The 22,775-nt window shown below is 48.0% G+C and overlaps 1 protein-coding gene across 3 annotated transcripts in view; it reads left to right on the plus strand.

The window, feature by feature from the left end:
- Positions 1–22,775, plus strand: part of MATN2 (matrilin 2) — a 155,251-nt gene that overhangs the window by 123,559 nt on the left and 8,917 nt on the right. For all 3 annotated transcript variants that reach the window (XM_027131481.1, XM_027131480.1, XM_027131482.1), the window contains 6 exons: positions 785–907; positions 3,994–4,116; positions 4,386–4,508; positions 16,271–16,393; positions 17,654–17,776; positions 19,983–20,105. In XM_027131481.1, coding sequence (XP_026987282.1) covers positions 785–907; positions 3,994–4,116; positions 4,386–4,508; positions 16,271–16,393; positions 17,654–17,776; positions 19,983–20,105 — 738 coding nt within the window. The remainder of the gene's footprint in view (positions 1–784; positions 908–3,993; positions 4,117–4,385; positions 4,509–16,270; positions 16,394–17,653; positions 17,777–19,982; positions 20,106–22,775) is intronic.

A 22,775-nucleotide genomic window follows, 5' to 3' on the forward strand; every position in this document is an offset into this window, starting at 1 on the left:
TATCTTGTAACATCAGCTGTTGTGTATTCTGCCTTGTGCTGTCCCATGTCACTGTCAGATGTCACTGCCAACAGCAGCTCCCTACATGTTTTGAGCCCTAGTTATCAGGTTAACTGTAAGAAGAGACTGAATTTTCCCAGCTTTTCCATCTTTCTTGGGGGGAGTTGGGCTGGGAACTATGGCGCTCAACCCATTTCACCAACTTTTTGGCCATCAGATGGGGAAGAGACCTATGCTGGAGAATGCGGAGGCTCGCTGCAGGTGCCAGGTTCTCTTTCAAACCAGCTCATGGAGAGCAGGAGCTGTTGTCTCCATCCTGCAGTGCAGTGGTCCCTAACCTTTTTTGGCATCAGGGACCGGTTTTGTGGAAGACAATTTTTCCACGGACTTGGGGGTGGTGGGGTGGAGGGGAAACGGTTTTGGGATGATTCAAGCACATTACATTTACTGTGCACTTTATTTCTATTATTATCACATTGTAGTGTATAATGAAATAATTATACAACTCACCACAATGCTGACAGGAGGCGGAGCTCAGGCCGTAACGTGAGCGATGGGGAGTGGCTGTAAATACAGATGAAGCTTCGCTCCCTCGCCCCGGCGCTCACCTCCTGCTGTGCGGCCTGGTTCCTAACAGGCCCCGGACCGGTACTGGTCTGTGGCCCGGGGGTTAGGGACCCCTGCTATAGAGCATCTTACTTACTGAATATTTACTGTGAGGGGCTGACCTCAGCCCTTGGAGAAGCCCCGAACCTGAAGTAGGATCTGCCCTTTCTCCCCTCAGGGATCAACTACTGTGCGCTGAACAAGCCGGGCTGCGAGCATGAATGCATCAACACGGAGGAGGGCTACTACTGCCGCTGCCACCGGGGCTACACCCTGGACCCCAACGGCAAGACCTGCAGCCGTGAGTGTGCCTGGGGCAGGGGCTCTGATGGGAAGGCCAGGTTCACACACAGGCCCCCAGGCTCGCTAGCAGCCAGTCACTTTTGAGGCCCCTGGGTTTCCAGTGAGCCTGACGGTCCGACAGGCTTAACGTTCCTGGCCTCAGTTTCATCACCTGTAAAATGGGGCTACTCATGCTACCTACCTCAGAGATTGGATTGTGTAGTACCACATACTAGACATGTGACTGACCCCGGGCAAGTTCTCCAAGCTTTGACTTCCCCATCTGTTTAAAAAAGTGAAGATAATCATAGTATTGGTCTCCTAGAGTTGTTAAAGGGAAAAATCAGGACCATTTCAATCTCTTAGCACTGTGCCTGGCCCAAGGAAAACATACAGTTAAAGATAATAGTTCATTATTGTCATGGAGCCTGGCAGAGTAACCAGTGCTGGCCCCGGGGTGAGACAATGGGACGGAGGAGGCAGACCTCAGAGAGCACTTGGGCTACCGCAGAGCTGATCTGAGGGCAGAGCTGAGAAACACGGGACTTTTTATGAAGACTTTTCTTCATTTTCTTTTGTAAGAGGCACAGCAAAGCTCCATTTGGTGATGTCAATGCGCGGAAACGTGCAGGCTTTGCCAGCTGGATGGCTCTGTCGTTTTTATGAGGCACAGTCTCCACTGGTCCAGGCCAGCGGGGGTGGGGGTGGGGGCGCATGACACTGCGGTGGAGGCCTGTGACCCTGGTGCGCTGGAGAGGGGTGCAGTGATGTGACCAGCATAGAAGGGGCCCTTTGTGTCGCTTTCCACCCGGCAAGCCGCACATCTGCTCCAGCTCTGGGGACAGAGATAGATTGTGAGTGAGAACAGTGCAGCTGTTCAGCACTTGGACCTTCAACTGCCCGGAGGGGAGGTTTCACAGATGAAGTGTTAGAGAGACAGCAGTCCTCAGGAAAGCCAGTGCGCCGTCCCGTCTCCAGAGGGAACAGAGTGCTTCCATTAGGCTTTCTAAGGATCGATCTCGGAAGTCAAAGAATTTTTGAACCGGAAAGTTGGCACTGCTCTGCATTTGCCTCTGGAAGTCTCTGAGTCCTTATGAGAAGCCAGTGGTGAGGAAGAGTCCTTCCACTCTTCAAGAAGATGCCCTGGTGAAGATGGATCTGTGTACAGTCTGCCTTCTTCCAGGAGTGCGGGGTCTGCCATCTGGCGGCTCTGGCAGGTATCCCAGGGCAGGCTTGGCATGGCCTCGATGAGCCCACCTAGAGCCCCAGGGACCATGACCTGCCTCCTTCCTCTCTGGGATCTAGTAAGAAGGACCATCTAGTCAGCTTCAAGAAACTATAAACCAAGCCATTTCTTCCCAGGGGTTCCCAGAGAAAGGCATGGTATCCTCTTTCCCATGGGGGCTCAGGGAGCCCCCCAGGCCGTCATGACAGGAAGCCCTTACAAGGCACCTGCTCTGTGCAGCCACAGCCGTGAGCACTTCCCAGGCACTCGCTCACTTTACCTGCCCTGGAGCCTTATGAGGCATCGACATCCTTATCCCTATTTAAAGATGGGGAAACTGCGGCACAACAAAGTTAAGTTTCCCGGGGGTCAACATGACTGGTAAATGGTATAACTGTGATGTGAATACAGGCCTCTGGCTCCTGAGATCCTGCAAGTATTTGCAGGAGGCAGATCCACTGGTGGAATGTTCCAGAAAGCACCAGTCCCAGGCCCTGTGGGAGTCAGAGAGGCTCACCCAGTGGCCCTGCACAAGGCCTCCAGTGTCCCTCCAGTCTCCGGGTGTGCGTTTCCTCCGTCAAGGAAATCTGGGAGGCGGCCTGCAGGGCTGTCTTGTGGGAGCCGTTCACCACAGCTGTGTGTCTGTTATCCTAGCGGGGCCGGCTGTTCAGGGTCCCGGTGCCAGGATTGTCCACGCATGCAGGCCTTGGCTTTGGTTTGCTTTCTGAATCTGGGCGTCCTGGTTATGGGGGGTGACAACGCTTTTTCATTTTCAGATGTAAAGAAACTCTACAGTTAATTCCTCCCCAGCAATGTACTAGTAATAATAAGCGTTCAGGAAGTAATTACTGTATGCCAGCTACTGTTCTGAGGGCTGTGGGTCAATCAACTCCTCTCACCACGTTCCTCTAAGAAAGTAATCGTCAACCCCATTTCTCAAGTCATGAGATGATGACAGAGAGGCCAAATGACGGCCCAGCATCCCGCGGCTGGGAAGCGGCGAACGTGGGGTTTGAGCCCAAGTGGTTGGGTGCGGAGCCCTCATTCTGACGCACTGTTCTGTCAGCTGCGGGCTGTGGGCTCAGCAGCTCGACTTTCCTGAGCCTGGCTCTCCTCTCTGTGACAGTGGGGAAGGCACCTGCCTGCTCTCAGCGTTGCCCCGGGATTGCAGGTGATGCGTGCCCAGGCCTGGCACAGAGGGCTGCTGTCATGACCACCCATGACAGGAGTCATATGCACGTTACTCCTCAAAGAAATGCGAAGAAAAACAAACAAGGCCAGTGGCACAGCGTAGAATGAAACCTTCCACATCACTCTTTTTGAAGTGAAATAGCCCAGCAGGGGCTCCCTGGGAGGTGGTTTTGTTTTTTAATGCCCCCTCGCTGGTGGGCACAGTGCCCTTGGTTACTTTTTTTTTTTTTAACATCTTTATTGGCGTATAATTGCTTTACAATGGTGTGTTAGTTGCTGCTTTACAACAAAGTCAATCAGTTATACATATACATATGTTCCCATATCTCTTCCCTCTTGCATCTCCCTCCCTCCCACCCTCCTTATCCCACCCCTCTAGGTGGTCACAAAGCGCCGAGCTGATCTCCCTGTGCTATGCGGCTGCTTCCCACTAGCTATCTGTTTTACGTTTGGTAGTGTATATATGGCCATGCCTCTCTCTCACTTGGTCCCAGCTTATCCTTCCCCCTCCCCGTGTCCTCAAGTCCGATCTCTAGTAGGTCTGCGTCTTTATTCCGGTTACGCTATGTCCATGCCACTCTCTCACTTCGTCCCAGCTTCCCCTTCCCCTCCCCGTGTCCTCAAGTCCGATCTCTAGCAGGTCTGCGTCTTTATTCCGGTTACGCTGTTTTCGCGTGTCATTGCCTCAGGGGTGGATCACTGCGCCGAGCAGGACCACGGCTGTGCGCAGCTGTGCCTCAACACCGGGGACTCCTTCGTGTGCCAGTGCTCGGAAGGCTTCGTCATCAACGAGGACCTCAAGACCTGCTCCCGTGAGTCCCCGTCGCACTTCTCTTACAGGGCAAAGGTTTTCACAACAGGCGTGAAAAATGTGACGACTGCACAGGACAGCGGGCCCCCTCTGTCCCCTGCTCTTGGCACCCTGGAGATCGTAGGGGTGTCTCCTGGGGACTGCGTGCCTTCCCGGTGCAGAACCTGGGGCGGAGGTGGGGGCGTGGTATAAGCACGACGGTCACTTGATTCCCATCCTCAGTAGCCCAGGAGCCTCGAGGACCTCTCACCGGGCTGTTGGGTTTTGCAGGAGTGGATTACTGTTTGCTGAGTGACCACGGTTGCGAATACTCCTGCGTCAGCACCGACAGATCCTTCGCCTGCCAGTGTCCCGAGGAACACGTGCTCCGCAGTGATGGCAAGACCTGTGCCAGTGAGTGTTCTGAGGTCGGACGAGCGGGACTTGGCACAAGCGATCGTGAGTGGGGGGCACTGAGGACAGGGATCACCGGTGTGTCTGCACCCCGGTTTTCGTGGGTGAAAGTGTGTGAAGGCCTCTCCCGGAGATTTCAGCGCTGGTGGCTGCTGCTTCCCCGGCCCCGAGCTCCTTTTCCCACTCCCTGAGACGGCTGTTCCCTATTCCTGTCTGCCTCGCGGTCATTTTCGAGCTGGCACGAGTTATAATAATGCGGACGCGTTACTGACTGGGGACTTCAGGCGGGGCTGTGTGCTGAGCACATGCTTGGTCCGGCCGCAGCCCCGTGGAATCCCCATCTTCCGATGAGGTAACTGCAGCTCAGATTAAGCAAAGAGCCTAAGGTTACCAGCTATTAAGTGATGGGTTCAAACTCTGGGCTATGTGACTCCAAAGTCAGTTCTGGGAGAAGGGGAAGCTGCTGAGAACCTCACCCGCAATCCGGATAATCCGGCAGCAGATGGTGACGTTTCCTGGGTACATACTTCCCTGCAGCTGGTCCCAATTCCTGTCTCCATTACTTTTTTAAAAAAAAAAACAAAAAACGACTCCCAGGTATTCTTCTCTTCGTCACTCAAGAATGCTGTGTTTTCTGCCCTGCAATCCTGTTTCCAAGTTGGCCTAGATAAAGATTAAAAAATAGTCATTTTGAGAGAAGGGATCACAAGTGGAGGGAAAGGATTGTAATGTACCTTGTCTGTCCTGCTGGTATTTCTGGTTATAGGGCCGACTTCCCTGACCCCTGATACAATTGTGGCCACAACTTGTCCACCTTTTTATATCTGTTTTCTTGGGCAGGTGAGCTGATTGCCCAGCTGGGTGTGCCTCTCTAACTATGCAGCCTGTGAGAAAATGTTTCCCCCATTTGGGATAGAGTCTTGAGTCTTATGGCTTGCTTGTGGCTTGCCTGCCCAGCTGCCTCCCAGCCCGCTGCTCTGGCCAGCATGGCCAGCACAGCCAGCACAGGGACGGGCTGGGTATGGGGGTGCAGAAAGAGGGTGGGTGTGTCGAATTGTATCTACCTTTGAGTGCATGCCAAAGCCAGAAGCACACTTTTTAACTGGTTTGTTTTAATTCTCATCATCTTAGATTATTCATGCCTTTCTTTGGTCCTCCCCATTACTGTGAGGACCAAGAGCTGACTATAAGATAGTTGCAGGACTTCTACGAAATCCTCATGGCCCTTCCAAACAAATGCTACTCCTCTCCTTTACAGTCGCGTGCCCGTCTCCCTCCCTCCCTACATCCACATCTGTTATGGCCACTGACGCTTTTAAATGTTGCCCATTTTCTCATTTATAGTGTTTGTAACTAATGATACAGTGATATCATCCACATGAGTAAATGTTCAACAATGCCATTAGAAGTGAATTTTGATAAGTATTTATTTATATATGGTGTGTCCATATGAGATGTGAGATGATCAGATGGGTTAGAATTATCCTATCCTCAGGCAATGGTGGTATGTAAGAGATGCGTTTTACCCATACATATCTGTGGAGCTCGTCCCCTAATTGAAGACTCTCTGTCTGCCCAAGGATGATTCTGTCTAGCTGCCCTGTCCTGAAATAATGGGCTGTGTTTTCGGTGTGGCCGTAGTTAACTGGGGTTGGGATGTATGTTTCCCAGCTCTACACCAGATCACAAAGAGCCTGATGCCGTGACTGCATCTTTTTTGTAAGTCATGCTGGGCTCTGGATGGGGAGGCAGCTGGGGTTCAGCCAGGCCTGGCTCAGGAGCTAAGGGTGTCCTTCGCCCTCCATAAAGGCATCCTCCACTTAGAGCCTTGATAGCAGGTGTCCTGAAGAACACTTCACTCGCTTTTTGGAAGGTTCTCTGAAGCATGGAGAGCAGGCCCAGTTTCCCAGGGCCCGGGAAGGAAGTAGACACAGTTATGCCCACACCCCTGCAGGCACCTTGGGCTCTCTGGCCTCTAGAGTGACGCCCATCCTCCCTTCCTCTAGGTCCCCTGGCCCCCAAGCTGTGATTGCCCATAGGAGCCTTCCTTGCCTTGGAGTGTTGTTCCACAGACTGGGGGGTAAGGTGGGGAGAGGAATGGGGGAGTCTCCTCTACAAGCTGCAGCTGAGAGGACTCCTCCCATCTCTACCTCCTGGAAATTTCCCTGAGATAGACCTAGTACAAGGGCATCCCAGCACCAGGAAAGACTCTATAGGCTAGATGTGCATGGAACACACAGCCCACTGCCCTGTGAGCTCCTGGAGGTTAGAGACTGGATCTTGTTTGGAGCCTGAGTTCCAGGCCTGGCCCACAGGAGATGCTCTATAAAGTTCAATGAATGAGAGAGTGAATGGACAGATACCACCAGTCTTTTCATCCTGTGGCACCTGGCACAGGGTCCACCCCTGCCCAGTAGCCTTCAGTGGCTCTCCACTGTCTCCCCCAGTTTCCAGTCGAGTGCCTTGATTTGGCAGTGATGGAGAACCCCTTCCTCCCCTCCTGAGCCCCACCCAGGTCTTCCCTGCTCCTTCCAGTTCTTATGGGGGCAGCTCCCCTATCCTCTGAGTAAGCCCTGTACCTCCAGCCCATCCTGTCTCCACTTAGGACAACGTCCCTATCCCACCCTGCTGGCGGAAACCCAGCCCAGGGCCAGCATCACCTCCATGGGGAACTTCATGCCCCTCTCGCCTGCTGGGAGCAGCTCTGCTCCACCCACTGAAGGCAGGCTCCACTAGGACCTCTCGTGGCCCCACCTCACCCTGTGGCTGTCTGTGCTCAGATCTAGGACCAGTGTGGCAGAGTAGAAAGAACACTGAACTTGAGAGCCCAAAGACTGGGTTTAAATCCTATAACTCCCATGCTGGGCAAGGGAATCGACCTCTCTGGATCTGATTGTTCATATGTAAACTGGGAATGATCATTTCTGCCTCTCTCTCAGGGCCTCTGTGTGGCACAGGGAGAGACATTCATTGGGAAGCTTGTCAATTGCCATAAACCCTAAGGTACTCTTGTTATGGTCTTGCTTCCCACTGCTGGACTGCCCCACACTGAGGAGAGGGCTGAGGTAGCATCCTTGCCTTGCTGCCTGGAGCCCCACTCCCAGGGCCAGGCCTGCCCCCCTTGTGGAGCTCCAGAGATGGACCACCCTGGGAGGAGTCAGACTCAGGAACCCAGGGACTACCTTCTTCTAGCAAGTGGAGGGTGCTGATGGGGATCTGAGCCACAAGCATAGGGCACTGGGAATTTCCGCTGGGTATACTCCTACTCTGGCCACCAGAGGTGGGTGTGCAAATGCAAAGGCCTTTTCCAACCTGATGCCTCCCAGCTTGACTTTGAAGGACAGAAGTAACCCTGAGCAGGGCAAGAGGAGTGTATTAGTCTGCTTAGGCTGCCATCATGAAATACTGTAGGCTGGGTGGCTTAAACAGCAGAAATGTATTGTCTCACAGTTCTGTAGACTGGAAGTCCAAGATCAAGGTGCCAGTATGGTTAGGTTCTGGTGAGAACCCTCCTCTTGGCTTGCAGATGGATGCCTTCTTGCTGTGTCCTCCCATGACAGAGAGAGAGAGAATAAGCTGTCTTGTGTCTCTTCTTAGAAGGACACTAATCCCATCATGGGGGCCCCACCCTCATGACCTCAACTAACCCTAATCATCTCCCAAAGGCCCCACCTCCAAACACCAGCACATTGGGAGTTAGGGCTTCAACATATTAATTTGGGGGGAAACACAATTCAGTCCATCACAGAGAGTGAAGGCAAAAGACCACCTTTACCCTCATGTATTCACATTAGAGGTTTAACGAAACAGAAGGAAACTTAAAGATCTTTCCTTTCTTTTGTGGGAAACAGGCACAGGGAGAAAACTGGTGCCCTCAAGCTGGCCCTGGGGGTCAGTGACAGAGTCAGGACTAGAACTGGGGTCTCCTGACTTCAGGATCTCTTACCCAATGTGAGATACCCTTTAAAAGTACATCTCGGACTTCCCTGGTGGCGCAGTGGTTGAGAGTCCGCCTGCCGATGCAGGGGACACGGGTTCGTGCCCCGGTCCGGGAAGATCCCACATGCCGCGGAGCAGCTGGGCCGGTGAGCCACGGCCGCTGAGCCTGTGCGTCCGGAGCCTGTGCTCCGCAACAGGAGAGGCCACACAGTGAGAGGCCCATGTACAGCAAAAAAAAAAAAAAAAAAAAGGACATCTCAGTTCAGCTGCTTCTGTTCTCTCTGAGAAAGAGCCTACACAGAGTTAGCAAACGAACGGCTGCTCCTAGTTTTATTATTTTAAAAAGCCAGCAAATGGTGTAATTCTATCTCTCGGCCTTGGTTACCCTCTTGGCAGGTGGCCACTGTGGCTTTCTCCCTCTGGGGTTGGAGTTGGTTTTAATAACCTCCTACGTGGAGCCCCAGACACAGGATTGCTGTTTGTCATCGCCACAGAGGTGTGAGACCTCAGAACACATCACCCCATGACTGCTGCACCACAGACGTGCATGAGTCACCATGAGTCACGTGCATGTGGAATCCAGATGTGAGGAGTGCAGGCTGTAGCAGTGTGTGGGGCTGCTAGACACGGGCCCTAAAAACCTGTGCTATGTCCTGAAACTCCTGCTCACCTTGATCACAAATCGCAGACCCCATTCACGACGAGGGATTAATTAATGTGTAGACCTGCCTCCTTACCTGTGAAAAAAAGAGGATCCTTCTTTTAGAGGGAAAATGTTTTCTTCCTGCACCCTGAGATTTCTCCTGAGTCCTCTCATCCATTTCACTTAAGTGACGGTTCCCAATCAAGTCTGTCCTCACTCTCGTCTCTGGATTTGAGTCTAGGTACTTCCTTAAGCTCTTGGGTCATTGATTCTCAGTCTCCACAAGTATTTACCATGGACCTGCATTTTTGTGCTGGTCATATTGTGCTGGGCACTGGGCATCCCTGGGGTTGATGCAGGTTCAGTTTCTGCCCTGACAGTGTTTCAGGTTTCTCAGGGAGGAAGGATATTAAAGATGGATCATCCATTCTGTGTGATGAGAGTCATGATATGGGAAGAAGAGGTGTCACAGGAGCGTGTGGCAGGGGGACCCTCACCTAGTCTAGAGAAAGTCTCCTGAGAAAGAGATGTTTGATCCAACACCTAGAGATTGATGGAGGGAGCTAGCCAGAGATGGAGGGTGTTATGGACTGAATGTGTCCTCCCCAAATTCATATGTTGAGAGTCTAACCCCCAAGGTGATGGTGTTAGGAGGTGGGGCCTTTGGGATGTGATTAGGTCATGAGGGTGGAGCCCTTATGAATGGGATTCGTGCCCACAGAGCTCTCCAGCCCCTTCCACCATGTGAGAATACAGGAAGTCTGTGACCCGGAGGAGGGCTCTCACCCAACCATGCAGGTACCCTGATCTCAGACTTCCAGCTTCCAGAACTGTGAGCAATACATTTCTATCGTTTATAAGCCACTCGGTCTGTGGTATTTTGTCATAGCAGCCTGAAAGGACTAAAACGGAGGTGAGCAGTCTTCCCAGGCACAGGAAATAGCACATGCAAGCCCAGGGTCCCGAGAGTGGACTGAAGGAAGCTGAGTGTACTCAGTACTGAGTAGTAAACATTGAGTACTGAGTACTAAGTACTGATGTGAGAGGGAGCCTGGAGCCTGGAGAAGTGGGCTCTTTTAGAGTTACATTTAGAGTTACATTAGACTATATAGAGACCCAGCCTCCCTTGAGAAAACCATTTTAGTTTGTCTTCTGAGAATCTACCAGCCTATCTGAGCAGACTCTGCTGACCCTGCTGGGCTAGGATGACCACTGGATGTGCAGCTGGACCAGGGAACATGGAGGTGATAGACTTGTGATCTAATCACGCCTCTGCCCCCAGCACAGCTGACACTAATCATCTCTGCAGGGTAAGGGGCCTTGCGAAAGTCCCTTCCTCTCTGTGGCCATCAGTTTCCTGGACTCTAAAGGAAGGAGTTGGACCAGTTCATCCCCAAGGTCCCTTCCAGCCTGAGAATGAGGGTAGAGCCTGGCAGAGTAAGTGCTCTGCTAACACTTGCTGAATGAATGAATTCTTGTCGGGGTGCCCACCATTCTCCCCAGGCTGAAGGCACCCCATGATCGTGAGTCAGGGATGGTGGCTCTCTTTGTCTGTTAGGGAACCACTGAAGTGCTTTCGTAGTGGGAGTACCTTTGGCTCTGGAGAGAAGCTGACTCCAAGCTGGTTTCCAGACTTGGTGACTGGAGGGCAGCTAGAGCCTGTGGTTGGGGAGTTACCACGTGTAGTTCTCTAATTATGAGTGACCGGAATGTCCCTGGTGTGCAGAAAATGGACATTTTGCTGAACAAATATGAATTGAGTTCTGCAAGGCTGGTACATAGGAGAGAAAGGGGAGCCCAGCTGATCGCCGGCATCCCCACCGCATGGGTTCTGATTTAAAACACCTGCACAAAACCCCTGGGCGGTGGATCTAGTTACCCTCGGTTTTCAGAGTAGAAAACTGAGGAAATGTTTCCTTGTACTCAGCAGGCATTTGCTGAGGACCTGTTGTGGGCCAAGCATTAAGTTAGGTCCACAGAGAGGAGGGCAGATGCAGCCCGTGGTGCCCTGGAGGTCAGAGCCCATGGGAGCGTAGTTCAGTGAGGAGGTGGGCACAGATCCAGAGCAACCGCATAACTAACTGTTCAGTGACAGCTGTGATGTTACCAGAGGGGGCAGATGCCTGGTGCTTTGGGCCCTATGCGGGGGGGTCTGGGAAGACATCTGGAGGAGGCGGCGGAGGAAGGAGGGGCAGAGGAACGGCTGTGCAGAGCCCTGTGCGGGGAGAGCTTCTGGCTTGGTACTGAGGTTCTGAAGGAAAGTACTCAGAGTTGGGGGAGTGTGGATGAGATGACGCAGCAGGGCAGGTCCCGCGAACCTCACCGACGATTCTGTGTCTTATCCAGACTCTTGGACGCATTAAAGGATCTCAGGCAGAGGGAGGGAGTGATGTGAGCAGATTCACATTTTGGAAAGAGGACTTGGGCTGAGTCGGGGAGGATGGGCTGGAGGGGCCGGACGTAGGTTTGTGGAGACCCCGTTAGTGGACGATGTAATAATAGCCCGAGAGAAAGACGATAGCGTGTGGTTCATGATGGTGGAGGTGCAGAATCGTCTGGACACTTGGGAAGGTCTCTGAACATAAGTTCTGGGTCCAGTGCCAGCATCTCACCCCTGGTGGTTTACTGGAATCATCTGTGGGGCTTTTAAAACATCCAGAAGCCCAGGCGGCACCCTGGACCCCCAGAAATAGAGATTATCTTACGGTGGTTGATGCAACCTCCTTGGAGGACAATTTGAAAATATGTATCCAGTTGTAAATGTTCATTCTCTTTAAGCAGGCAGTTCCACTTCTAGATGTTTATCTTTCAGACGTGCTTTCACGTTGTCTGCAAAACTACAGGCACACGAATATCCATTGCAATAATGTTTGTAATAGCAAAGCCTAGGAACCACCTAAACGCCCTTCCAATAAGAAACTGGTTAGGGGACTTCCCTGGTGGCGCAGGGGTTAAGAATCCCCCTGCCAATGCAGGGGACACAGGTTTGATGCCTGGTCCGGGAAGATCCCACATGCTGCGGAGCAGCTAAGCCCGTGCGCACAACTACTGAGCCCGTGCACCTAGAGTCTGTGCTTCGCAACAAGAGAAGCCACCGCAATGAGAAGCCCGTGCACCGCAACGAAGAGTAGCCCCCGCTCGCCGCAACTAGAGAAAGCCCGCTCGCACCAACGAAGACCCAACACAGCCAAATAAATAAATTTATAAAAAAAAAAAAAAGAAACTGGTTAAATGAATCATGGTGCAGCCTTTAAAAATAATGCTGTAGTGTGTCAAAGGTGAGCAAGAGGAATACTTTTGTAAGTTTTTTTGTTTAAAGTTTATTCTATTTTTAGAGTAGGTAAAAGGTTTTTACATAGTTTAAAAATCAGAACAATACGAAAAGACGTACATTAAGAAGTTTGGCTCCTACTCTTACCCTTCCACCCATCCCCTACCTCCACTTCCCATCAGGAATGGTGGTGGGCAGCCTCCAGGGCGGCCCCCAGCAATCCCCATCTCCTGAATTCACACACGTGTAGTCCCTCCTTCATTGTTGCTCTGTGTGACCAATAGCATATGGAAATAACAAGGAGGTCACTTCTCCAGTTACGTTATCAGAGACACTGTGGCTGCTCTCTTGGGAGCTCTCTCTCACTTCTTGAATCACTCACTCTTGGGGAAGCCGTGTCGGGAGCAAGTGTCTCATTGTACAGAATATTTATTCAGCTTGTCTCCTGAGTAGTCATGGACACTTGGGTTGTTTCCCAATTTTCGTTATTACAAACAATGCTGCCGTGAATAACTTGAAAGTATACCGGGGCTTCCCTGATGGCGCAGTGGTTAGGAATCTGCCTGCCAATGCAGGGGACACAGGTTCGAGCCCTGGTCTGGGAAGATCCCACATGCCGCAGGGCAACTAAGCCCGTGTGCCACAACTACTGAGCCTGCACTCTAGAGCCCGTGAGCCACAACTACTGAGCCCGTGAGCCACAACTACTGAAGCCTGCGTGCCTAGAGCCCATGCTCCGCAACAAGAGAAGCCACCGCAATGAGAAGCCCGCGCACTTCAACGAAGAGTAGCCCCCGCTCACCGCAACTAGCCCGCATGCAGCAACGAAGAACCAATGCAGCCAAAAATAAATAATTTTTTTTAAAAAGTATATCAAATTATTGATACACTTCATATGTGCCAGGGTATCTGCAGGAGAGAATTCCAGAACTGAAGTTGCCGGGTCAAAGGTACATTTTGTACTTTTGGTAGATATTGCCAGCTATCCCTCCATAGGGGAAGTCCGCCCTTAATATGTTTGAATTTTGAACGATGGGCCTGTTTTGCCTTTAAAATAATCTCTGCAAGTGACTGATGCTCACCGGAGGTTGAGAACCGCAGCTCTCCTCTCTCTTGATCACATGCTCTAAGCGGGTGAGGAGGGGAAAGGTTAAAAACCCAAACTCTCTACATGCTTTTAAAGCATGCACACAACAAAATTTCCAAACAGCTATTAGTACAAAAGCCCAGGAGAGCTCAGAAGCTGGGCTGGGAGCTCCTGGGATAGTCTGCAGCAAGAGTGAATACGCCCCCTGAGAACAGGGGCTTCAGGCTCAGCAGGCTCCTGATAAAGGATAGCAGTGCCACTCTGCCTCGTACAGGCTCAGACCACCATGGCTCGGCATGGGAGAAGCTGGGGGATGATGACCTTTCAGGGTCCCTGCACCGAGACAATTACTCTTCAAAATTGCAGCCTGAGATGGAGCTATGGGGACAGGACAGGGCACGGGGGAAGCTCCAGAAACAAGGGGTGTGGGCTTCCGTGGTGGCGCAGCGGTTAAGAATCCGCCTGCCAGTGCAGGGAACACGGGTTCGAGCCCTGGTCCGGGAAGATCCCACGGAGCAGCTAAGCCTGTGCGCCACAACTACTGAGCCTGCACTCTAGAGCCCACGAGCCACAACTACTGAAGCCGCGCACCTAGAGCCTGTGCTCCACAGCAAGAGAAGCCCGCGTGCAGCAATGAAGACCCAACACAGCCAAAAATATAAATAAATAAATAATTTTATAAAAAAAAAAAAAAAAGAAGGGGTGTGCCATGGGGGTCTGTCTGGATTATGGCTTGGCAAGACTGGACTGAAAGAGTTATGTATAGCTATTTTATTGCATTGGAAATGGAGTCTTCTTAATATAAATTCATGGTGAGGAAAAAAGTGCTCGCCTCCACAGCCAGCCAGCTGTCTGTATTATGGATCACTCAACTGCATTTCCACTCAACACTATGTGAGGGATTACCCCAAGCCATCGGGTGATGTTCTGCATTAATAATGAGTCTAGATTGTGCCCAGAGAAGTAAGTCATGTTCAGAGCAAAGAGGAAGGGACAGCTCTGCTTTGACTCTCCTCTGCAGTTATACTGTTAGTTGATATAATGCCTTCCCACTGAACAACGATTTTGGCAGCGCTTCTGCCCAAACGAAGACAAGCACAATTCCCTTAATGTTTGGAAGCTTACTTTACAATATAGCAATGCAGTGTAGCTAGGGAAAACATTTATTTAGCTAGGGATTTATTATCAGAAGATTACATGTTTAATCTGGTGCTATCACTTATTAGCATTTGATGTTGGCAAGCCACTAATCTTCCCAAACTGTAGTTTCCCTAGCTGGTAAATGAGAACAACAACAGCTGCTTTAATTAACGCATAGGGTGGTTCTCAGGACTCCCTTCCAAAAAAAATACTGCAAAAATGTCTCAGAAAAAAGCGTATGGTCAGTGCCAGACTGTGAAAGTGATTATGCACTTTGGAGCATTTATTTAGTAACCTCAAGTCATATCCATTGTAGAAATCCTCCTCGATCTGAAACGATAGCGTTGACTCTCAGAATTATGTCTGGTTCTTATAAAAAATCACTTCCCACCTATCCTCAGTAATGGGTTTTTTAACTATCAGCCTGGTTTTCACAGGGTCACAAACCTGCTCCCGCAGAAGCTGCCCCAGCCACGTGGACGGCAGTGCCATTCTGCAGTTGCTCAGTCCTGTAACCTCAGAGTCACCTGTGACTCTTCTGTCATATCCATATGAAGATAAACTCTTTATATCAATCCACCAGCAAAGCTTGTAGGCTCTACCTTCAAAGTACAGGCACAGTCTGACCCCTCTCACCAGCCTGTCTGGGCCACCAGGATCAGTGCACTGGGTTTCTTCCAGCTCTCCGTGCTCCAGCCTTACCTGTGCCCCATTCTGTGCACAGTAGTCCTTTAAAAATAAAGTCAGTTCATGTCTCTCCACTGCTCAGAACCATCCAGTTACCCCTTCTTACTTAGATGCAACCACTGCCTGTGACTCCCACGTGGTCTATCCCGGCTTATCACTTGCCTGGCCCCCTGGTCTCCTTACCTTTCCTGAAACGTGCCACACCCACTCCTACCACTGCCATTTGCAGATGCTGTTCTCCTTGGGTGCTGTTCTTTCCAAACACTACGTATTCACTCATCCCTTTCTTCAGGGCTCTGCTCAGCGTCACCTTCTCTGACTGCAGCATGTAAAATAACAAGCCCTCCCTATGCCCCAAACCAGTGGGCACTCTCCATCCCCCTTATCCTGCTTTTCTCCATAGCACCTTCCCCATCTAACATATATATTTGTTTGTCTGTTGTTTGTCTTGCCCCCTCTTTCCTCCCACCCTTGCCACCAAATGTAAACTTCACAAAAGCAGAAACTTGGTTTTATTCATTGTTATGTCCCCAGACCCTAGAAGAGTACCTGACTCAGAGAGAAGGGACTCATGAAATATTCCACAACTCGGTGAACAAATGAATGAATGACTGGATGGATGGATGACAAAAGTAGGACACATACATGCATACATAAGCAGATATGTAGATAAGCTGACATTACAGTTATATGATAATCAATGATGTGGAACTTATTTTCCAATATTTATAGGCCATTTTTATCTCTCTTGTAACTTTTCTTTCCATGTCTTTTGTTCATTTTTCCTATGGAGATGATCATATTGTTTTATTTTATGTGCTCTTTATATATTAAGAATTTTTGCTCATAGACATGCTTTCTATTTTGAAATGTGCCCTGTGGGATAAAGTACTGCTTTCATTTAAGGTGTCTGAAATGTCTTATAAGCTTGAATAAGTAGCTAATGTATGAATCATTTCCTTTTTCTCTTTCTCTAATTCCAATTGGATTCTCAGAATTGGACTCTTGTGCTTTGGGGAACCATGGTTGTGAACATTCGTGTGTAAGCAGTGGAGGCTCTTTTGTGTGCCAGTGCTTTGAAGGGTATATACTCCGTGAAGATAGGAAAACCTGCAGAAGTAAGTTTTTATTGGAGTGGGCTCACATTACTGTATCTGACCTCTGCATGAAATCCACCGTCCTGATCTCTGTGTATCAGTTACTCTCAAAAACCAATGCCACAAGACCACTAAATGTAATGTGGGATCCTGGATCAGAAAAACATGACTTTGGCTTAAAAACTAAGGAAATATAAATAAGCTATGGACTTTAGTTGATATTACTGTATCAGTAATGGTCCATTAATTGTTAACAAACGTGTCACACTAGTATAATATGTTAATAATAGTGGAAACTGGGTATGGGGTTTATAGGACCTCTCTGTACTATCTTCAGTTCTTCTGTAGATCTAAAACTGTCCTAAATAATAAAGTCTATTAAAAAGAAAACAAACAAATGGACAAATGAAAAAAGTCAGTGCCAGAGCTACAACTGAAGATGTTCATTTATGCCCTGTGGAAAGAAACGACAGGTTGGCAGTGTGCTCTACTGGAAAGATGTACAGTCTGAAATCCAGTATTCTATCAGCTTCTAGCTCTGCCATTTATTAGCTGGGCAAGTTGCTTAACTTCTCTGAGCCTCTGTTTCTTTATCTTTAATAGTATTGTTGTTGTTTCTGGTGGCACAAATCCCTCTTCGAGACCACCTTATGGTGAGGCCATTCTACGTCTCAGAAAGCAAGGCCTCTTAGATGGGGCCAAGACACGTCTCTATATAGTCAAAGGGGAGTGTGTAACCCTGAGCAAATGATTCCCACCCCTATCAGTCGTCTTTTTCTTAAGCTTCTCAAAAGTACTTTACAAAGAACAACTCGTATTTCACATGTGAAGAAAAGATGGGTAACTGAAAGTATTTTTCTCATTTTTCAGAAAGGAAAGGTAAGGTTAAGTCATTCTCCAAAGTCATATGTCAGGGAAAAAGCCAAAATTAGATTTCAGTGCCATTAATCTAAATTGAGGTTTAATCTCCTAAGTAATCGTACCAACAGTGTTTCCTTTCTGATATCACAAACTGCATCTGCAGAAAGCTGATGATGGACTGCATATTTATGAGACACTGACGTAGGTGCTGGTGAATGACGGTGGCGGTGATAGTGAGGAAGTTGGGAGAGTGAGCCCGCATTGGAGCCGCTGAAGTTCATCCTCAGTTTTACCTTCCTCCCCACGGATCACTGAGCTCAGGGGGCCCTGGAGTCCAGGGGCTGAGATGGATGGAAATTCCCAGGTGAAGCCCAGGGAAAATTGATGTTGGTAACATTTAATTTGCTCTGCTCTCCACAGGGAAAGATGTCTGCCAAGCAGTAGACCACGGCTGTGAACACATTTGTGTGAACAGTGATGAGTCGTACATCTGCAAGTGCTTGGAGGGATTCCGACTCGCTGAGGACGGGAAACACTGCAGAAGTAAGTGGATTCAAGGTAGAGGTGGACTTTTCCATCTGTGGGTCTTGGACAGTTGGAGAACTTCATTAAGCACTGGAAGTCTTCCTTTATAATCAGTGTCACTATTGTAAGTTCCTGCCTTGGGTGCTCTGAAACTGTTGTGCTAGTGATCAGTACAATAGACCCTTAGTTCTTCAAGAATTTCTCAGTCAAGATCCTGAGTTGTCAGGCTTTTCGCTGCTTTTCACTTTCTCCCAGCTATAGGCCCTTTCCACAAGAGTTGTGTGGGTGCTCAGAGCCTAGCACGGTGCCTGGCTAGCCATTGGATGGGATTAGAATCTCTGCCAGCAATCTCTATAAGGATCAAAGAACAGTTATAGTGCTATTTCTTCTTGGAAAACCTTATAAGTAAGGGCAGAAGGTGCGAGAAGGGCCGAAAGGATTTTCTGTGAGTCTTGTTTATCCATTCTATCATTTGCTTCTGTAGGTCACTCAAAACAGATTTTCTGAGAGTTTACTTAGAAGGTATATTGGTCAGGGTTCTCCAGAGAACCAGTAAAATGTGTGTGTGTGTGTGTGTGTGTATAGATCGATAAATAGGGAATCTGTGGGGCAGGCTGGCAGGCTGGAGACCCAGGGAAGAACCGATGTTGCAGCTGTAATCCAAAGGCAGTCTGGAAGCAGAATTCCCTCTTCCTTTTGGGGAATTCAGTCTTTTTTTCTCTAAAGGTCTTCAAGATAAGGCCCACCCACAATATGGAGGATAATCTGCTTTACTCAAAGTCTCCTGATTTAAATGTTAATCTCATCTAAAAAAAAATACCTTCACAGCAACATCTAGACTGGTGTTTGATGCAACAACTGGGCACCGTAGCCTAGACAAGGTGACACATCAAGTTAACCATCACAGCCCCCAACAGAAGAGACAGGGTTGGCCGAGCTCAGTGAGGTGGGCAGTAGACAAGAACAGGGTGGGGATTTTTCCTCCACTGTGAGATTCTGAGCTGTTAATCCCTACTTTGGGTGATCTTGACACTGTCTACTTGCTTTTGTGATACTCTGCTCCAGTGGGCAGAATGTTCTTTTTTTTTAGTTAAAAAAAAAAAAATTCAATCGCTGTTGAGGTTGATTTGGGGGAATATCCTCATGGATACCCGAAATAACTGGGGGCCTCCACAGGTCAACCTTAGTGGGGTTGGGGAGAGCTCATTCCTCATTCTTCTGCCAGGAAGAGGGGCTTCTACTGTTAGTGAGAAGTTCTGTCTGAAAAACCGATTCCTGGGATGCCTGTGGGTCCGTGGCCTGACTCTGCAGGGCTCCCTACACTAGCCTATGTTTTGCCTTCACAAGGGGGTGTCCTTCTACGGAGCCCATGGCTGCCGTTCTGCCCATTATGTCTGCCTGAGCCATTTGTTCATGCTTCTCTTTCTGTAAGCATGGGCACACGTGTGCATCATTTCTTCATTCAACGTATTTTTTGCTCAATAAGTTGAGCTATTTGTACACAATTGTACACAAGGCACAACTTCTTCCTGTGAAATCTGATTGCTCAATCAAATCCCACCATTCCCACTTCCAGAGGGATCTGTAGTCACTGGTTCCAATTTTGTAGGAAGCTTCTCCTTTTAGGGAGCTAATGACCGAAAAGAACCAGAGATCCAAAGGCTTTCATGCCGTGGAGGAGGACTACTCAGGACACATCCTGCTTCAGCTGTGTCATCAACTGGTTGTACGACCTTGGGCAACTCTGTGAAACTTCGTTTCTTCATTTATACCTTGGGTATAATTATCCCTGCCCTCCTCTTTCCACAGGATGTTGTGAGGATTAAAAGGCTGTAACTACTCTGGAGAGTTTAAAGTATCTCACACATGAGAAATGTTCATCAGACAATTAAAACTGAAGCATTTGGGATGTCTATGGGGAAAATTCAGTAGCTTGGGAAAACCAAAACTCAAAGCACATGGAACAATTCTAAAAATTAACAATAAATTCGGGACACCTGATCACCCATCTTACCACGCAGTTTCATGGGAGCTAGAGCTTTCTGAGAGGTTTCCTTTACCATGCCCTATCCTGAGTATTAGACTGAAAAGGGGGATGTTACAGAGGAAGTTTGAATAGAGATTTTTTTTAATGGATTATTTCTATGATCTGTCCTGACATGACTGTTCAATCCAGCTCATTTCTACATTGATGAGGTTGCTTAACTTCCTTCATTACCCTCAGGGAAGGATGTCTGCAAATCAACCCACCACGGCTGTGAACACATTTGTGTTAATCGTGGCAGTTCTTACATCTGCAAATGCTCAAAGGGATTTATTCTAGCTGAGGATGGAAGACGGTGCAAAAGTAAGTGATCTCAACTTGGGTTTTTTGCCTTAATTTGGTTTGGGAGCAATTGCTTTTTGGAGTATTTGCAGGAAATAAATCCCTCACCTCTGCTTCTACCATAGATATAAATGTGTATGCATAGATACAGAATGGGGAAGAGCGAGCTTAACTGCACCTATGAAAAAACTTATAGTTTTAGTTAACAGTAAGTTCACTATCAGCTAAAAGGCTAGAATGATCTGGAATGAGGGAGGTAAGACTTGTGCTTTTAAACTTAAAAAATAATACCTCTAAAGTAGCAGAAAAAATTTTGAGTTATTTTATCATCTCAGAGTAGAGAAGAATTTTCTAAACATGACATGAAACATAAAAGCCATAAAAGAAAAAAAAGGGGAAATGTACAGTGAGAGATTGAAGCTACCATACATTTTTTTACCTGTTAGTTATCAGAGTTCAAAAAGTTTGATGATTCCTTATATTGGCAATGGGGTGTGTGTGTGTATATATATATATTTTTGGCTGCGCTGGGTCTTAGTTGTAGCACGCAGGATCTTCATTGCCACGTGTGGGATCTTTTAGTTGCGGCACACGAACACTTAGTTGCGGCACGTGAACTCTTAGTTGCGTCATGTGGGATCTAGTTCCCTGACCAGGTATCAAACTCAGGCCCCTCCATTGGGAGCGTGGAGACTTTAGCCACTGGACCACCAGGGAAGTCTCCAGCAATGGTATGTTGTAATAGGCAATTGTAAATTTATCACTAGGCGTCTGAATTGGTACAACTTTTAGGAGGGCAATTTGGTGATATTTTAAAGGCAGTTCCAGTTCTAGGAGTTTATCCCACAGATAAGTGCATGTGTTCTTATCACATAAGAACACATAGCCATATTTAAAGGGATATTTTGTGCAGCGTTATTTGCAGTAGCAAAAATGGGAAATAAGGTAAATGTCTATCCATAAGATACTGATTAAATAAATAATGGTACATCTATACAGTAGAATACTATACAGCTGTTAAAAGGAATGAAGCAGCTCTAGATGTATCCCCAAGATATTTTAGGTGAAAAAAGCATGGTGCTGAATGGTTTTTATAGTATGTTACCATTGATGTATTTTGCAAAAGGCTCTCTCTAACCTATATTCTCTCTCTCAATATAGACATAGCTATATAGGTAGATAGAGATGGAGATATATAGATATAGATACCCTTTGTAGTGTTTGAACTTTGTTCCACGTGCATGTAATATTTTTTTTTAGAAAAAAATAAAGAAAAAGGATAGAGACAAGATTTAGAAAGCATCATGGTGGGGAAGTTCAATATGATGTCAAGTGAAAAATAAAGGAAGATCTATGTAGAAAAAAAGACTTGAGGTACCTTTCAAATACCAAACTGACAATCTCCTCACCCATTATTTATATGACACTCCCCCCCCAAACCCCAGGGAAAGAAAGGACATTGGGGAGAAGCTACAGCTGAGTATGAGGACAAAGACACTTTGTCTCAGAGAAGCTGTGTGATTAATTAGTTAAGATCATGAGCTTCGACAGACCTGGATTTGAACACCCTATTCATACATTTGTGTGACCTTGGAGAAATTATTTAACTCGAGTCTCAGTTTCTTCGTATAATATGAAGACAATACCTCACAGAATCGTTATGAGGAATACATGATATCATGTATTTAAAGGTGTTTAGCCCAGTGCTGGCACATTCCAGTTGCTCGACAAATGATAGCTACAAATGTAATCATCAACAGCAGAGCTGTCTACAGATGGGGCTTCAGTGGTGAAGTGATGAGTTCCTCATCAGGAGAGGTATTCAGGTCCAGGCTGAATGAATGGCTACTGGGTAGGGATGCAGTAAAGATGTGAGCAACAGGGGTGGCTGGACCAGTGGCTTTTAAAGGTCTTGTCCAACCCTGAAATTCTGGAACTCTGTGAAAATTAAGTTCAGAAGGCAAAACGCTGCTCCGTTCCAGTCTCATTGACTTAACTACCCAAAGAAAACATCCAAGGAAAGCTGAGTGACCTTCCTGCAAACAAGTAGCCAGCAAGAGGGACTGTCATTCTCCCTGGATCTAAAAGTGAGAGTCTGGCACCTCTCACCCTGATGCTCTTCCACTCAACCTAGGATTCTTGTTTCCTGGCGAAGCCTTCTACACCCCTCTATGCATGGAGGCTGCAGGTGTTGGTTTCATTCTGTAAGAAAAGAGTATATGGGGAAGAAGAGAAAACAGATTCACTGCTGGAAAATTATTTCACTATTTCTGAAATCTGCTGGAGAGTCACGTGCACAGTCCTTGAGATTCAGGCTATGAATGTAAATGAAGCTCTGAATTGGCCTTTTCCTCTTTCATTAATAACAGATCAATAGGTTGGGTAAAGAGGATAAGCACTTAATGAAGAAAGAGAGGAACCCAACTCTTCCAACACACACACACACACACACACACACAATTACATTAGCATGTTAGTTAAGCCCAGGAATAGAAATATTTTTGCATGTGTCTTTACTTCCTAATATTGCTGTGCTTCATTTTCAAATATTAGACAGCTGCTTGATATGTAAAAGAGAATGTATATTGCGTACTGTAGACTGTTTGAAATGAGATCATTCATTTGGGATCTGTAAATTTTTCTTATGCAGCCCTAAATAACAAAAAAATCTCTCTACGCCCAGTTTGCTTA

The sequence above is a fragment of the Aethalodelphis obliquidens genome, unplaced genomic scaffold (genome assembly GCF_003676395.1).
Source record: "Aethalodelphis obliquidens isolate GAN/ISIS:26980383/991018 unplaced genomic scaffold, ASM367639v1 scaffold39, whole genome shotgun sequence".
Taxonomy (NCBI): domain Eukaryota; kingdom Metazoa; phylum Chordata; class Mammalia; order Artiodactyla; family Delphinidae; genus Aethalodelphis; species Aethalodelphis obliquidens.